Here is a 17619-nt window from a genome sequence, read left to right as displayed (position 1 = left end):
AATGCCTTTCCACATGTTGTGCCGTTTTATTTCATAAACACCGTCTCACATCACTCACGAGGCACCAAGGCACCGCAAAAAGAAAATCACCGATGATCAGAATTAGAAATGTGCAGCTCTTCATGGTGAACAACATGATGGCTGCGCTCTCCCTCCATCACATGATGTGTCAGTGGTTCTGCAGCGAGATTAGAGGGCGACAAGCTGACAGCCGTGGCCTTAACTGTGCATCTGCAAACACACGGAGGAGCTCAGGAGTCAGTGAACGACCAGTTCACAGGCATCACTTCATATTCACACACAGGACCACCAGAGCTGTTTCTCAAGATGGACAAAACAATTGCTCTTTAAAAATAGAAAAGCAAAAAATCCAAAATGTCAGCGTTTCTCTGCGAAGCAAAGAGGAAGTGGGAAAGTCTGGGTCACCACTGTACTGAGCAGAGACCACTACGTCAGACTGACTCAGGCACTCTGACGCTGACTGGCAGCACTACAATGAAATTACAGTTAATTCCTTCTTACATTCAAGTTTCAGGCCCACCTTTAAGGTCAGTCCTCTTTTAACCTGCTTTAATGTCAGCCTGCCTGCGAACATGTCACCTTTGATGGTTGTGTCCAGAGGAGACTCCTGCTGCTGCTTGTCTCTCAGTGCCCCCCCACTGGAGAGCAGGCTGATCAGAGCGCTGCCTCACACTAGCTTTAGATTAAATCATCATTAAATGTGATGTTATGAACCAAGACATTAGAGCTGTAAAACCAAAAGCAAGGATTCAAAGAGGCTAAAAGCTGCGTAGAGCTCTGTGGATTCATCACCGCTGACCTTACTCAGCATCATTCCACCCATTGTTCCTAGAAAACTACCGATTGGTGCGGCTGCAACATTTTCAAGGTAATCACAAGATACCAGGTTCATATCTTTGTCATTCTAGCACACAGAGAAGCACGAGGAGATGCAGGTTGTTGTCCCATCAGCTGTTCCAGAAAACAACTAGTTTAATGGAGCAGTGGGAGGATGAGTGAAGTCTCACTGCCTGAGGAAAGAAGCTGCTCTGGTGGTGAGACAGCAGCTCCTTCTGTCTTCAGCTCCTTGGGTTTGCTGATGTTGAGCAGCAGGTTTTTCTCTGAGCTGGAATCCGCAAACTTCACAGCAGAGTGTTTACAGTATATATACACGTCTATATCTACGGTCCATACACGGGAGGTCCTCATTCCCAACTATGAAGTTGAAGAACTTGGATGAAGGCTCTCTCCGGGGACTCTGTCCTGCTCTGTGGGCTGACACAGGTGAGGTTCACTGGGAGTACTTGTCTGTCTCTATGTGTCAGCCATGTGTTTGACTGGCACCCAGTCCATGGTTGACTCCACCTCTGGCACCAGCTCACCCCCCCCCCATAGAATCTGATCAGCTCGACGGCACAACTCGAACATCCTGAACAGACGTGACACACAGCAGCTTTCTATGTCTGCTCTACACCTCGTTGCGTGTCATTGTGGTGATAATTGAATGAATTCATTAATAAGATGTGAAGATAAGAACTGTTTCTGCTCCCCAGACTCCAGCTCAGAGAAGAGCATCAGTCGGCTGATCCGTCCACGCTGACACACACATGATAACTCCAGCAGGACGGACAGTTTCCATCACACAGTATCCCAGATCTTGCCCTTCCAATGTAGCGGCTGCGCAGACATGGAGGAGGGATCAGATTGTGATCGCTTTATTTTTGCTACCTGGTGTCTGGCTGTGCATCACGTCTGCAGCAGCTACAGGTGCTCTACTGACCTCTAAAGATGCTTGTCAAGAAGGGGCTGAATCATTTTGAGACTGCAGTCGTCATTAAAAGTGGAATATTGTGTTGAATTTGAAGAAAACACCTCTAATATTAGTTGTGTTGAGCTATTTCAGTTGTTCATTGAACTCAGCTAGAAGTTTTTAATTTTGCCAAAACACCTAATTTGCAGTGGGGGTCAAGCACAATGTTTACAGACGTTATTCGTTTAAACAGTATTTTTCACATCCTTTGGGCGATAAATTATTTTTACAAAATAAAACAAAGTTCCTTGTAAGCATGGCAGTAGTCCTGTCTAGGGTTTCATACCATTTGTAGTTCCTTTACTGGTATTTTTGTTTCTAATATCATTACTGCATGCCTTGGCTGGGATCTGGTGCCCACTCTTGTGGTTTCTTGGAGGGAGCGGTGCAGCAGGAGTACATAAATACAGGAAGTTGTTGGTCCACCAGGCGTAGGCGTGCTCCCCAGGGGAGGAAGGCTCATTTCAGCAGCTTGATGACAGCATTCCTCTGAGCCAACTCATCAGGACACAGGAACACAGGCACCACTCACTTTACTGACCCTCACAGGAGCTGAATGACAGGCTGGAGGGATGGGGGGGCAACACTGGATCACGAGACAGACTTCTAGCAAGCTGGAGACGTGTGCGAGGAACACCGCACAGTGGTGTGTCAGGCCCACTGTCATGCTGCTGTGGATGTGGATGTGGGGGGCCAGCTGTGACACCCAGCACCTCGCAGGGGAGGGTGAGTGTTAACACGTTTCACATTCAGGATGGAAGAATGCAATCTGTAAAACGTGAACATGCTCATGTGGTGATGTGTTATCATTGTGGATGGGGCTGACAGGAGGAGGGGGGGGGGGGGGTGAAACACAGTGAAATCAGATTTAAAATGAAAAACTGATCTGGAGTCAGTGGCACTATTCCAAAAGACTTTAGCTGTCGATAACCGTCAACTTGAAAAACACGACGACGTATGGAGTCCCTGAAGGGCCATGGCAGAAAATGCTCTGCTGTGCATTTGTTTTCATGTCTCACGCACACACACACACACACACACACACACAGTCTTTTAAGTATCATCTATTCTGATGGGTTATTACTGTGTGAGCAGCCTTTTAATGTTACGGCTGCGCTCATTTGACCTACTTTATACTGTTGCCTGTTTATATCGCTGCATCATAATCTATAAAGCAGTCACATTTTTTCTATGTAGACATTTAATCTATAAAAACAGCTGTCTGCGGCTGACCGGCGCTTTAAATGGACTTTTAAAAAAAATGTTTTCATTGCAATCTATCCTGTGGTTCTGTTTGTTCAAGGCAGGCAAAAACTATCATGATGCTCAAACACTTCACAGGATGCGGAAGTGTGTTGAAATATTAAAAAATGATCAGTATTGTGAAAGAAAAAAGCCTCAAGCTGTCAGGTATTTGGACATAAACCAAATTAGCCAATGGTTGACTTGATGATGGCGTCAGAGAAGTATCCTCTGGGAAGAAATCATCCAAAATTGAGCAGACTTAACACAGACATGAATGAATGAAGGTGAAATGCTGATAGTAAATGAGGCATTAATGTGTGAGACACTCACACAACTGTTATTATATATTATATTTCACATGTTAACGCCAGTATTATTCCCCCCGTTGATGTATTATTGAACCCCCAGCAGCCCGGCCACTGTGACTTGGAGTGTAGACTCTCTCTGTTCTTCTGTGTTTAGAAGAGATCTTCCTCTCCGACCGGCAGAGCACACTGGGATGGACTTCTGAACCAGCCAGAGAAGTACGTTGTGCTGTCAAGTCACAGGTTTTCATTTCATTACAATCAGTACAAGTAAAAATATACACTACACATTATACATTTCATTATTAACATTTCAGCACTGTAACAACTTTCCAGCCAATTTAAATGGACTTTTACCACATTTCTGTCATTTCTAATCTAACATGGGATGGCTGAGATGTGTGTATGGAAGCTGGCTGTGGCTGATGGTTTCACTTCAGTCTTGTGCAGAGGTTGCTGAGTGTCATCAGGAGTTGGGTGTAGCTGTAGTTGTGCCCCCCCAGCTTTTCACTCATGTACTTTTCCTGTCATCCCAGTGGGGGGAAGTCCGGCTGCGAATGGGGACAGAGGGTCCGGTGCCTGTTCTCCAGGCTTGTGGACGTCTCATCAGGAGAACAGTGTTAAGCCAGTGGATGGAGCGTAAAGACGCTCACTATCTACTGATGGATATTGTGTTTGCCCAAGAAGAGGAGCCATCTGCTCACCTCAGCCCGCTACAAGTTCACCTTTTTGACTCAGATACTCCTACTAGAAGATTTCAGAATAGTAAGTCGGTTGTGGACCTCCAGACCTCGGAGCCTTTCCCCGCCACGGACCCTCCACCACAGATCTCCAGCTACCTGCAGCCCCGCCTGGCCCTGAGCCTTGGCCCGCTCAGCCGCAGAGGCTTCCAGCTCGCCCTGTCCTACTCAGGGACGTGTGTGCTGGTGTCGTCCATCAGACTGTACTACAGGAGGTGCCCCGACATCGTGGCTCACCTGGCCTCCTTTAAGGCCACGGCTGCTGGGTCGGGCCCCCTGACGGGGTCCTGTGTGACGGGGGCTGTGGAGCTCTCTGTGCCTGTGGGAGAGTGTAAGGAGGATGGATGGGATTCACTGCAGGGGGGGTGTACCTGTGAACCCGGGCATCAGGTCATGAACGACACCTGCCAAGGTATGGACATCACATGATTTCATAGTGTCGTGTATCTGCTTTTAAAGTGTTAAACAACTTAAACACTGTGCACGTGAACTCTCACATACCAGAAGCTGATCTGTCCTGGTACACAGTGGGTACCAGGACACCAGTGGGAGACAGCCTGCACCTTGTCTGATTTACTGAAGAGCAAACAACAGGGATTCTTCAGAGATTAAAGGAAAAAGAGTCTGAGTTTCAAAGTCATTCTTACATCGTTTTTTCAGAGAATTGTGAAATTCTGGCTTCAGATGTGTATATGTGTCTGCATATGTGTGGTATACTGCTGCAGGGCTGAATGCATGCACCCCAGGAAAGACCCTGATGGCTGCTCTCAGGACAGAGCATCTCTAAAGCCCCTCTCTCCTGCTGAGGCTCGGCCTGGAATCCAACTATGATGATGAAAGTTTGGAAAACCAACTCTAATTTGCGTGGTTTCACAGGAAGCATGTCTGGCATGTCATAGATAATGTCCAGCTGTCGGGCTGTACTTGGTGTGTTTGTACGGTGTGATGTGTGAAATAGCTGCTGTTTGCTCCATGAAGAATAGGTCCAGTAAAATAACATTCTGCCCTGGTCTCTTTATGAGCAGCAGCTCCGTGACATTCAGCCTTAACACAAGCAAGCAGCTCGGGGAGGGAAGAGGAAACAGGAAGGCTGGACACGTCAGTCATATGCTGACAAACATTTTACACTTGGCTCAACTAACTTTGGACAGATTGCGTGTTTTCGCTTATTTCACGAAGTCCAGGACTTTCACATCCTTTTTCCCATGATCCTTCCTTCCCTGTTTTATCTCTAAATTTAATTTTGTTTTTTACATGTTTCTTGAGCTCTATTTAACCTCACATGAAGAGCCAGCTGAGGCCGTTCTGTGAGGACCTTTAACTGGTCGTCTGTCTCTATCTGTCAGCCATGTGATTAACTGGTGACCAGTCCAGGGTGACCCCTCCTCTGACCCAATTGCAGATTTGACTGGCTGCAGCCCCCCTCCCCAACCCTGAACCCTTTTTTTTTTCTGATTTTCCTGGAATACTTTGTTAACAGAGCAACGCCCCCCAGCTTAAATATTGGCTTGGCCTACGTACTGGATGGAATTAACTTACTGCAGATATATCGTCGTTGATGTTTGAGCTCACAGCTTTGCCCCAGGACACCTCAGCGCAGGTGATGAAGGAGGGGTCACCTTCCCTGTCCACATTTGGACAGCGATTTGTGGTTTTTCAATAAAAACAACTTTATTTAGAAAAACACAACGTGACCACAATGATGAAACTGACTCAGAGCTCCTTTGTAAGATGTAATCACAAAATTAGCTGATAATGCAGAGCCTGCAGTGACGTGTCCTGCTTACTAGGAAAATGTTGTATCATTAAAACCACATTAGGAAATGAAACTCAAAAGATATCTGCAGGAGTGGTGGGAAAGAGACAATCCCTGCTTGTTTTCTCCAGCATGTACCATGGGCTACTACAAACCAGCCAATGAAAGTGGAGGATGCCGGCTGTGCCCCCCGAACAGCAGGACACGTGTGGATGCATCAGAGAGCTGTGACTGTCTGCTGGGTTTCAACCGCCTGCCAGCTGACCCCGAGCACCTCGGCTGCACCAGTAAGAAACACGAGTGGGTTTATTAGAAACACCTGTTGTCCTATTACAGAACTAGGGTATTAGATGAGACATTGAAGCCCCCCCCTGCAGCACGGTGGTGTGGTGGTTAGCACTGCTGCCTCACAGCAAGACGCTTCCAGGTTCAAACCTGCTGGCAGAAAAGTGCTTTGCAGTTTGAACCTGGGATCTTTCTGTGTGGAGTTTGCATGTTCTCGTGTAAACTCCCACCCAATGTAAACTGTGATTGGCTCCAGCCCCCCCTGGAACCCTTAAGGATAAGCACTATAGACAATGGATAGATGGATTAAAGCCCCCCTGTTGACGCTGCTCGTTTTATTTTCCACACACATGAAGTTATGCTGTCAGACTAATCTGAAACATGCTAATAAGCTCCAGTCACATTGGGGGCTTTAACAGATCTGTGTCATCCCTGTGTGCTATCATGGATATGACGCAGTGCGAACATGGTTTTCTTGTAAAACTGATTGCTGATGCTGCAGACCTTCATCTGGTTTGATCCTAACGGCACATGTCGTCCACAGAGCCGCCCTCCGCCCCTGTGAATCTAACAGTCCGCCACCAGAATGACTCAGTGCTCATAGTGATGTGGGATCCTCCTCACGACTGGGGAGGCAGACCAGAAGTCACGTATCGCATCAAGTGTGAGAAGGAAGCGGAGGCCGGCAGCCAGTGGGGGCCATGTGGGGACGATGTGCTCGTCCCGCCGGGGTCAGCAGCGCTGACCGGCCCGCCAGTCAGCATCACAGGCCTGAGTCCACAGCACGACTACAGACTGTCAGTGCAAGCCTGGAATGATATATCCAGCCTGCAGGGGGCGCCACCTTTGTCCACTGCTACTGTTACTATTCATAGATGTGAGTAAGGATAGATGAGGTCAACACAGAACACAGTCCACCCCCCCCCCAGCAGGAAAGACACAGCTGAGGGTTCTCAGGGTTCTACTCTCTGTTCCCTACTGGTCAGGTTCCTACTGTGAAACAGTGAGCTTGCTAAATTAAAGCGGGACTATGTCACTCATGAAAGAAGACAAAACACATTCTTCCTTTTATTAAAGAAAAGTTGAATTCACAAACAATAAAAGCCCAGTCTGGTGCTGACCAGCAGCTTATGGTGGCTAATGTTAGTGAAACTGACATTGCTGTGCCATTATTATTACTGAGCCTGTACTTGTATAAGTTTGTGTTTGTGCTATTGTTACACTACGTGTCAGCACAGTATTTTATTTTTTTATGTTTAAGAGAACAGTTTCCTGTTCCTATTTCCTATTAACGCATCCGACAGACACAGAAAAGCATTCATTTGTCCACCTGATGAATGAATGTCCAATATCCTTTCAGCTCTACCATCACTTCCGCAACTTTCAGAAAATATCTGTCTATGTTGAACAGAATTTCAAACCTGAAACCCTTCTGTTCTTCTTGCAGGGAAAGTTCCTCCAGAGGTGATCCCTGTGACCCCGGCCTTAAACATCTCTGAACACGGCATAACCGCAGCTCCCCAGCACCAGGGGCGCCTCACCATATGGCTCACCGTGGGGGTTTTATTTGGCAGCCTGCTGCTCATGGCTCTAATCCCTGTTGCTGTTTGTGCCCTGCGCTGCAACTACACTAAACTCAGGTGATGGGACCTTCCACTTCTGTTTCTTTGACCAATGACTTTAGAGTTACTGGTAGTGAATTTGCATAGTGATTGCTGAGCACTTATTATTCTGTGGGACATTGAGAGTCAAACAGTCAAAATAACTACTGCGCACATTGTATCCAGATAAAATGTTATTCTCTAATTAAGTTTGGTCTTAATGAAGTTAAGAACCAGATGATCTGAAGTTGTGTAGAGCCTTTAGTGCCTGGAGGGAGAAGAATGGCCTCCTACTGAACACCTCCAAGACCAAGGATATGGCTGTGGAGAAGGTCTAAGCCCCCATCTCCACCAGTCGACATCCGAGGAAAGGACATTGAGGTGGTGCAATCCTACACCTGGACCCTGAATACAGATACCTTCTACAGAACAGGACAGAGCCACAGGCTATTTTCCCTCTGGAGGCTCTGGTCCTTTGATGTCTGCACGTTTTACCAGTCAGCGGTGCCTAGTGTTTCATGCTGCAGTCTGCTGGGGAGGCAGCATGACAGCTGAGAACACCAGGCGGCTGGACAAGCTGGTTAATAAGTCTGGCTCAGTGCTGGGTAGGAGTCTGGATTCACTGGGGATGGTGGTGGTCAGCTGCAGGCCATCATGGACAATGTCAGCCACCCTCTTCACCACACCCTGCCAGGACAGAGGAGCCACTCCTCTCCGCTGTGGCTGAGGACTGAGTGGTACAGAGGATCCTTTGTCCCCACAGACATTAGAATTACAACCATCTTGGTTTTTTGGAGCCAGAAGGGACATTAGTTCCATGACGACCGCCTCTGATTGGATATTGTATAATATTGTGAAGACTGCACTAAGAGCCAAGCTCACAGTTACAGAGATCTGCAACTCAGGGCGCTTTTCTGGTTAAATGGATGTACTTCTCAGCTGTGTCACTGTGAGACACATGCACACAAGGGGGGCAGAGTGTACAAGGAGCTCAGTGTGAGGAGTGACTTTGGTGCCACATCACAAAAGTAATGAGTGCAGATGCTGAGTGTCCCTGGAGGAAAGGCCCTCTTCAGCTCGTAGTGTATAGCTGGTTCTCTGCATCTGAGAGTGTGGTCCGATTGTCTTCTCTCTCCTTTCCTCTGACTGGAAATGTGACAAAAATAATTCCATAACTCCCCACATGTGTTGGAGCCCTTCAACACAGTTTCAGCATGACTCAACTAGAATTCACAGATAATTGTTTAAAAATGATCATTCCTCTCCAGGTCTGAACAGGAAGTAGAACTCTTGCCGATGAATGCTGCCTTTTCCTACCAACGTCCACAGGAGGTGGAGGCTGCCCCCCAGCAGGCCAACAGTAAGACTCATATTCCTGAGCTCAACACGTTGACATGTTTTTAGTTTATTATCTCTGACCTTCCAACAGAAAGTCTCTTCTCTCAAACCAAACAAACATTGTTTTCCTCCTCTGGGGTTGTAACAACAAATACTGGAAATATTTCAACATCGAAGCAAATGCGTCCCCTAACACACCTTTCCTACCAGTTCTTAGTTAAGTTGAAAGCATCATGAGAAAATATGAAACTGGATAGGATGTAGTGATCGCAACACACTTCACACTGCAAGACATGGTTTCCATGTTTTGAGGTTCATGTAAGTCTTTGTTTCAGTATTAGTCGTTAGTCATTACACCAGACTGTCATTCAAACAAGAAGCTGACAAATGCACATTTGCATCGGATTGGACTGAGTATGCTGAGTGAGTTTACAGGCGTTCTTATTACTGTAAAAGCTCTGGTTGCCTTGGTCACTCGCCTTTGTCATTTATTAATTAACAGAGTGAGCTGATCTTGATCAATTAACTGTTTGTGATTCACATAAAACATAAAACATCTCCAGTACTGTGTACACTGCAGATGTTTTTGTGCTTCTTTATTGACAAAAACCCAAGTGACCAAGTGGTAAAGTTAAAGGAAGTGTTGTCCATACTGGTTCTAGTTTCCTTCATGTGGGTGTATGAGGCAGACCATCCTCAGTTGAGATAAGGGAGTGCAGATTTCCATGTGCTGTTTTATCACATTTGAAGTGAATCCATTGACCTCCTGTTTGTTCCAGCGGTTGAAGGTGTGGTCCAGTTGTTGGACGGGCTCAGTGGCAGGCTGCTGGCCAGTCTTAAGGATGTTCTGGTGGACAGAAACAAGCTGACCCTGGGGAAGGAGCTTGGCAAAGGTCAGTTCATGATTCCTCATCACCACTAATCCTGTGCTCGCCTCTCAAGGCAGGACCATCATTATGCAGATGACTGACACCTGTGTGCTCACATGTTCAAATGAGCGCTAACCCTAACTTAATTGGATAAAGCAGCTGAGTGTCACCAGGGATTACATTTATATTGGCAGATTCTGCAGTCCAGTTATCATCATTCAGTATCAACATTTAGTGCAAGAAGCATGGTGAGCGTAATGGATGGGCATGAGGTGCGTCTGACTTTCATGCAGGAGAGCAGAGTCCATGTCTAGCAGTGTTTTCTTTTTTCCTCTTCCTAACCACACCCTACCCATAGTCATAACCACAATCTCTCCCTTTTTCTGTAGAATGAACCAATTAAAAGAATTGGCATTGAACAAAATCGGGTGCTTTATAATATAATTGTCCAATATCAGGGCTCCTTGCTTAACTGTCAGAAAATTGTTGTCCCAGTCCATGAAGAACAGTAGATTCTTGCTTTTCCCAGAGCCATGCTAACACGCTAATAACATTGAGTCAATCTTTTCTGTTCTCCAGGAGAGTTTGGCTCGGTCTATGAAGGAGTCTTTACACCAGATGAAGACGTGAACATCAAGGTGGCTGTGAAGACCATGCGAGGTGTGTACTGAAACTCAAACCCTTCATCAGCACTATACTCTGCGACTTCTTATTTTTGTCATTCTCTGTCCCTAACATCTAGTTGGAATCCACAGCCAGGAAGACTTACATGAGTTTTTGAGAGAGGCCGAGATCATGCAGAACTTTGATCATGAAAATGTGGTGAGACTACTCGGTAAGATTACTTACTAAAGATTACTTACTAAAACACTCCTCGTACGCTTAAATGTCCAGTGTTTCCTATTGGCTTTTAAAACACGTTCCTTAAGAAATGTTTAGGATACAACTAGCATGTCCTTTGGTGTCTGCAGTATCCCAGAATCCATTGCCTGCTGGTCACTTGTTTAGTTTTGATGTGGGTTAGCATTTGCATAGAGCGGCAGGTTCATCCTACCAGCCTTCAGTATTTTGACTTTTGTGCACCTGAAATTGGATACAGCTAATATTAGCCACTGGGGGGCATCCATACAGACTGCCAAACCAAAGAATGAGGTAATAGTGGCTGAAAGCTGCACAGGAGCTGTGCAGTGAGCCATTGATTCTCAGTGAGAATGGTAGTACAGTCCGTTGATTCAATGTTAATATTAGAAGACCTGCGTGGAGGACTCACTTTTTGGTTAACAAAACTGATTACCTAAGCTCAGACGTTCACTCACTACCTCTCAGAGATTTCAGCTGCATCCTTTGGTCTTCATTTAACAAATAGATGTTTGAGATGTCATCATGAATCCAAATGTGGTTGTTGTGAATGGTACTACCAATAACTTCTACTGTATCTCATTAGATACGTTAATTTTCCACCAATTGTATGGGTCTGGGTCACGATGGCAGGCCTCAGATCCTGAGGCACAAGGGAAAGACAGTTACAGCTAAGCAAGGAAACAACACAAAGAATAATTCAGTAAACTAGAGAGGCCTGACTACCACTGGAACTGATGGGCTGATCTTCTGGGGAGGTGGTGAGCTGATGGATGGCAGGGATCCAGGACACGGGGGAAAGTACTGGGGCATGGCTGTGGCCGCGACGAGGTGATGTTGTCAGAGAGCGAAAGTCCACATAAGGAGGATGTAGTGGCTGGATGGGTCACAACACCATTGGACTTTAAAGCAGGAGACCACTGCTCGTGTCCAGCTGTGAACTAGGGATGTCGCAATATAATAACTGTGATATTTAAAAAATAACAGTGATAATACCGTGTAAATAATCCAATATATCTGAAATAATTTCAGTTTAATTCTGTTTTCAGTGTGTCTTCTGCAACACTCACACACACACACACACACACACACACACACACACACCTGACTCAGTACCTCGTACTACCACCCTGTGTGGTTCTAATGTTAAACTCTCTATGGTAACCTGAAGGGTTAGCTCTCTGGTATGGGAGTGCTTTGGTTCTGTTAAACAGACGGCGCTGGTTGACACCCCAGTCAGCAGGAAATGCTGATGGATGCCACCAACCTGTTCACCAGTTTCACCTCCATCTTCCTGAAGACATCACCATGGTAAAGAGAGGAACAGTTTGCTGGAGATGTTCCATTGAGGTCTTAGTTGTGCTGTTAAAGCTTCATTACCACAGTGTGGGACAGTATTTTCTCTCTCCTGGTTATGTGTTAGGCAGCATCAGAGAAGTGAGAGAGATGTGAACATGACATCATTAGCATAACTTCCGTTGGCCACTGCAACAGCAGCAGCAGCAAACTTGTGAAAGATGTGTATGTGTTTGTCCCGCAGGGGTCACTTTACAGAGAGAGCAGGACTGCCCTCTGCCTGTTCCTCTGGTCATCCTGCCCTACATGAAACATGGAGACCTGCGCCGCTTCCTCATTGCTACACGCTATGGTGACATTCCTATGGTGAGATGCACTCACCACGTACATGTACATAAATACATTTTATTGCAGTATCAGTACCTGTTCACACCCAGACAGATGTGCACATGGAGCCCATAGAGGACAACATGATATTTGAACTACTGGCCAGGTGCCTTGATTTTTCCCGCCCCACCCCCAGGCCACATTACATATAAAAATCAGGACATTTACTGAGCACAATTATGTTCCCCACAAAATGAACCTTGGCCACCCCAGAGTGTTTCAATCCAGGACAGCTGCTGGCTTCATGAATCACTGCTGCAGATCATCAGCCACCGCCACTTTTTACCAATATTAGTCATGCTATTATTAGTCATGTTTTTCCATTGTTACCATATTGCTAACTATTAGTCATATTTCTATCATCAGCACTATAGTTGCTGTTATTATTTTGGTTGCTGTTTGCTTTGTCTGTCTCTCTCTCTTTCTCTCTCTCTCTCTCTAACCTCCACCCAACACGAACCCTGACATAAAGCCCCCCCTCTGAGCCTGGTTCTGTTCGAGGTTTCTTTCCATTGAAGGGGAGTTCTTCCTGCCACTGTTTCCTAATATAACATCTGATGCTGCTCATGTGGGGATTCTTGGATCCTTAATGTTGAATTCCTGAATCGTTGGGTCTCTCTCTAATTAAAGAGTTTGGTCTAGACCTGCTCTTTATGGAAAGAGTCTTGAGATAACGCTGTTATGAATTGGCGCTATATAAATAAAGATTGATGGATTGATTGATTGACAGTCAGTTTGAGTTTGATGTCTGATCAGACATTAACAAAACACTGCACTGCACGTTACAATATTCTCAAACAGGATTTTGCTGCTCCATACAGTTGCTGAAAACCGTGTTATTCACTGTCTTGACAACTAGTCGAATTATGCTGTTTTTGTTGCGTAACACCTCACCTACATGGAGACCTTGGCAGCCCCACCCACAGGCCTGACCGCTGCTTGGAGAGGCCGCTTCACCATCGGCAGTGTTACCACTGTGAGCAGTTGTGGATGCCATTGTGCAGGCGGCCTTATCAGCTGCTGAGGTAGAGCTGTGTATCATCGGCATAGGAGTGGAAACGTTTGCAAATGATCTGATAAAAGGGGAACATGTAGATGATAAAGACGAAGTGTCCAAGCACAGAGCCTTGAGGCACATCTTGGTAGACTGGGGCTGGGGGGGAGCATGAGTTGCCAATGGTGACAGTGTTTCCTGTTAGAGAGGTAGGACTGGAACCAGGAGAGAGCTGCAGAGGTGGTGAGATTGGCGATTGAGGAGGATGGTGTGGGAGATTGTGTCTAAGGCTGTGGAGAGGTCAGGAGAATGAGTATTCTGGACTGATGTGTCCCGAATCAGCAGGGATGAGTGATTTTGACGAGGGTGGTTCTGAATCCAGATTGAAGGGGTTCATTCAGCTCATGGTGGGACAAGCTCTGAGTAACTGGAGAAACTTCCACCTGACAGAAGGAGTCTACAGCTCTTGTATCCGATTATTTCCATGCAGGCACAGCTGCTACTTTCCTAAAGAGCAGGATTAGGTTTTTTCAAAACACTCAATCGCCTGGTGGAAGGTAGTTGTAATATGATATGCGGAGGGCAGCCATCTTGAGCAACACCAACCATGTCCCATAATGCTCCTGAAGATATTTGTCATTTTACAGTAATTAGCAACACTTTCTTCTTGAGCTGCTCTCCTTTAATGTGCTCCTCCTGTTCTCTCCTTCCCTCTTTCTTAGTTAGCTCTTTGATTTCCACTTCTTATTTTCACATTCTAACCCCGGCCTTACCCTCTGAAGCGATCAGCTGAAATTGCTGTTGAACAGTAATCAAATGACAAAAATGCAACCAGATGTTTTCAGTGATAACTAAAACGGAACCTAAACCAAACTGGAATCAAAAGTTCATACAGTCATTATGCAGCCTTCTGTCCACTGCTGTCTTTACCATCAGTCATAGCTCAACACAAACTCGCTGGCATCACACTCACTGAGTGTGTATAAGACTTAGAAAAGAGTCTGGGAATAGAGAAGTTGTACCCTGTCCTGTCTCCTCCAGTTCGTGCCCCATCAGAGTCTCCTGCGCTTCATGATTGACATTGCAGCAGGGATGGACTATCTGAGCTTGCAGGGGTTCCTGCACAGAGACCTGGCTGCACGCAACTGCATGTGAGTCCATCAGAGGGAGACACTGGGGCAGAGGGGGGGTCTCCAAACCAAGGAGTCCTTGTTCAATAATGACTGTGTCTCTGTTCTCAGCTATTGGTATTCAACCATGGCTTGTATCTGGGAAGGAAGCTGCTTACAATGTCAGTGTGTGTGTGTGTGTTGGTAGAAAACAGTGTGCCGCCGGTCTCATTTTGTTATCTGCCGTGTCTCCAGAGAGCTCTGCACTGTTTAGAGCCTTGTCTTTAATTCTCAGGCTGGGTGATGACTTGAGGGTGCGTGTGGCTGACTTCGGCCTCTCCAAGAAAATCTACAGCAGCAATTATTACCGTCAGAAAGTGGCAGTCCGCATGCCAATCAAGTGGATGGGCATGGAGAGCCTGTCTGAGTCAGTGTACACCACCAAAAGTGACGTGGTGAGTTCAGGCATCTGTGGAGAAGTCTGTCACACGATGAGCAGCTCTCAAAGAGGAGGTTTGATTCCAATTTCTTGACTGTGACAACTCTGACCTCTTGTCCCCTTCCTCTCAGTGGTCATTCGGGGTGACCATGTGGGAAATTGTGTCCAGAGGAAGGACCCCCTATCCTGGGGTTCACAACCACGAGCTGCTGGACCTGCTGCAGTGCGGACACAGGCTCAAAGCTCCCGATGACTGTGACCACAAGCTGTGAGTGCTGTGCTGGGCCAGGGGCATCTCCCTGTGGTGCTGATGAGAACGATTGTGAAATATAAAGCTGGGGTCCCAGTGGACCCCGCCTCAGCTTGGACTGGCTCCAGCCCCCCTGCAACCTGTGAAGATAAGCAGTATAGATGATGAATTAATCAATGAATCAATGAATGTATGAGTAAATGAATGAATGAATGCATGAATGAATGGATGAGGGTACCAGTGAGCATACCAACTCAGGGAGCGTATTAAAGACATCTGTGTCACTGCTGTTAGTCGTTAGCTGATCTCATACCACTGACAACATGTGACGGTGTTAAGGAAGGACTGGCATTAACTAATGAGGGGAGGAATTGTCCTTTAAATTAGTTAGAAATGCTCATGCAATGTTTGATCTGGACAATTTAAAGGGTCAGTCAGCTGAAACCACAAAGCAACAACCATGTTTTTGTGTGCTGTCTGCCCATGCAGATAGTTTTACTTGCATTTGTTCAGGGTTAGAGATGTAGCTGAATGATGTTAGTGCTCACAGCTTGTAAAAGTGATCAGCTGCTACAGCCTTGTCTCGAAACCCAGAGAGTGCTACTGTGGGTGGCCCACAGAAAACAGGGAGCCAGTGTTTATTTCTTTGGCAGGATGAAGTTCCAGTGAACGCTGTCTGTTCTGTATGTTACCCAGGGTTAAAGGTAAACATAGATATAACTAAGAAGTGTGTTAATTCATTCATTGCTGTGATATCATTCTACTTCCTCATAGACTCTTTTTAATGAGGTGGTGTCTGAGACTGCAAATGGGATGGTCCAATATTTACACCTGTTTTACTTTCACCTCTGAGTGTTAAATTTGTCTTTTAAGTTCAATTTTGTCTTGTGTTGGATGTGTTAGTTTGTTTCTGTCGGGGGGGACCAAAGCTCCTCTGGACAGGGCAAGCAGGGAAATGACTCCAAAAGACACAAATGAAAACCTTTATCATAAAACAGACAAAAGGTAAAAAATGCTAGAGAGCCAAACAGTCTGCAGCCGCGTCCTGTCATCTATAGTCTCTCGTGCTTTATTTCCTCTAATAGTTCCTCCTCTCTTGTGGAACACTGGATAGTTTCAGCCTTCGATGATTTAAGCTTGTATTTAAGGAGGAAAATATCACTTTGGGTGAACTTGTCACAACTCATAGACATGGGAGACCTGTAAGGATGCGATCACCGCATTGACAGTGCTTTGTCTTAGCCATTGTTATGGGGAATGCTCTGGTATATCTACAGTATTCATACGTTACCTGGCCTCCTCCCTCCATCTCACCCCAAACACAGGTATGAAGTCATGCGGAGCTGCTGGGATGAGGAGGCGGCCCGCAGGCCCGGCTTCAGGGAGTTGGGTGACAACCTGAGAGGTCTTCTGTTGGAGCTGCCGATGCTGGAGGCCAGCCAGGAGGCCAACTACATCAACCAGGGCCTGGAGGTTGCTGTTGCTGCTGCCTCTCACTATCCACAGACAGACTCTGGGGGACGATGGGAGAACGTCTACCTGCCTGCACCTGTGGGGGCTGCTGCAGCCACAGATGAGGATGTGGAAGCACAGGATGGCTACCTTAAATATATCGTTGGCTCTGCAGCCAAGGGGCATGATAATTACTAAAGCAGACCACATGTAACTGTATATTTGAGCAGATGTCTCGTGACCTGTGTGTGTGACAGGCAGAGGTGTTGCATGTGTGTTTAAAACTCTCAGGGACATTTTCAGGATGGGAGGAGGCAGTCAGGGGTGGCATGGGTGGCCCCCCTTGCTAAATATGGAAGTTGATAAAGAGCAATAGAGCGACAGAAACTATCTACTACTATCTTTTACTTTGTTTTGCACTTTGTTTTGTGTGTCTGTGTTGTATTCACCTTACTAGAAAAGGTAGGCAGGTGTATGGAAGTTTGTCAGGAAAAGGGAAAAGACACATGAAGTACTAAGAATAAGAAATGTGAAATTCTGAAACTATGATTCAATGTTAAGTCCAAATTGTCATTTGACATCAAAATTATTATGATTACGAGCTCAGTCAAAACTAGGATAACACCTACTATCTTATACGTTGGACTCATAATTGCAATGTTAATTTTCACACAGTTTCTCATCTCTTCTTGTGTCATTCCTTACATTTCTTCAGTTTTTTGCCTTCTCTGGTGGACGTGGTCCTCCAGAGTGTGTGTGGAACTGTGGTTGTACCAGCTGATTTTCGCTGTGACAGCAGTGTGAACGTGTGTGTGACTGTATGTTCATTAATACACATCATCAAACATGGGCTTTGTGTCTCAAAGTGTTGTGATTCAACAAGAC

At 46.1% G+C, this 17619-nt stretch overlaps 1 protein-coding gene across 1 annotated transcript; it reads left to right on the top strand.

Annotated features, from left to right (window-relative positions):
- The first annotated feature begins 2295 nt into the window (after nt 1-2295).
- LOC139223147 (tyrosine-protein kinase receptor TYRO3) lies at nt 2296-17584 on the top strand. Its single transcript, XM_070855114.1, has 15 exons — nt 2296-2536; nt 3518-3579; nt 3897-4512; nt 5988-6143; nt 6686-7018; nt 7589-7781; nt 9011-9102; nt 9860-9973; nt 10529-10609; nt 10692-10784; nt 12348-12469; nt 14526-14635; nt 14889-15048; nt 15164-15300; nt 16608-17584. The coding sequence occupies exons 1-15, from the start codon at nt 2383-2385 to the stop codon at nt 16930-16932; spliced, it is 2748 nt and encodes a 915-aa protein (XP_070711215.1). The 5' UTR covers nt 2296-2382; the 3' UTR covers nt 16933-17584.
- The last annotated feature ends 35 nt before the right edge of the window (nt 17585-17619 follow it).

The sequence above is a fragment of the Pempheris klunzingeri genome, chromosome 23, assembly GCF_042242105.1.
Source record: "Pempheris klunzingeri isolate RE-2024b chromosome 23, fPemKlu1.hap1, whole genome shotgun sequence".
NCBI classification, from domain to species: Eukaryota; Metazoa; Chordata; class Actinopteri; order Acropomatiformes; family Pempheridae; genus Pempheris; species Pempheris klunzingeri.
Note: the sequence above shows the minus strand (reverse complement) of the source record. Positions and strands in the feature narration are given on the sequence as shown.

Excerpts from the sequence above, each read along its gene's own strand:
- LOC139223147 (XM_070855114.1), top strand. The coding sequence starts at position 2,383 with ATGGGGGGGCAACACTGGATCACGAGACAGACTTCTAGCAAGCTGGAG. Across the intron at positions 2,537-3,517 it reads CCAGCACCTCGCAGGGGAGG|AAGAGATCTTCCTCTCCGAC; the intron begins GTGAGTGTTAAC and ends TTCTGTGTTTAG. Across the intron at positions 15,049-15,163 it reads ACACCACCAAAAGTGACGTG|TGGTCATTCGGGGTGACCAT; the intron begins GTGAGTTCAGGC and ends CCTTCCTCTCAG.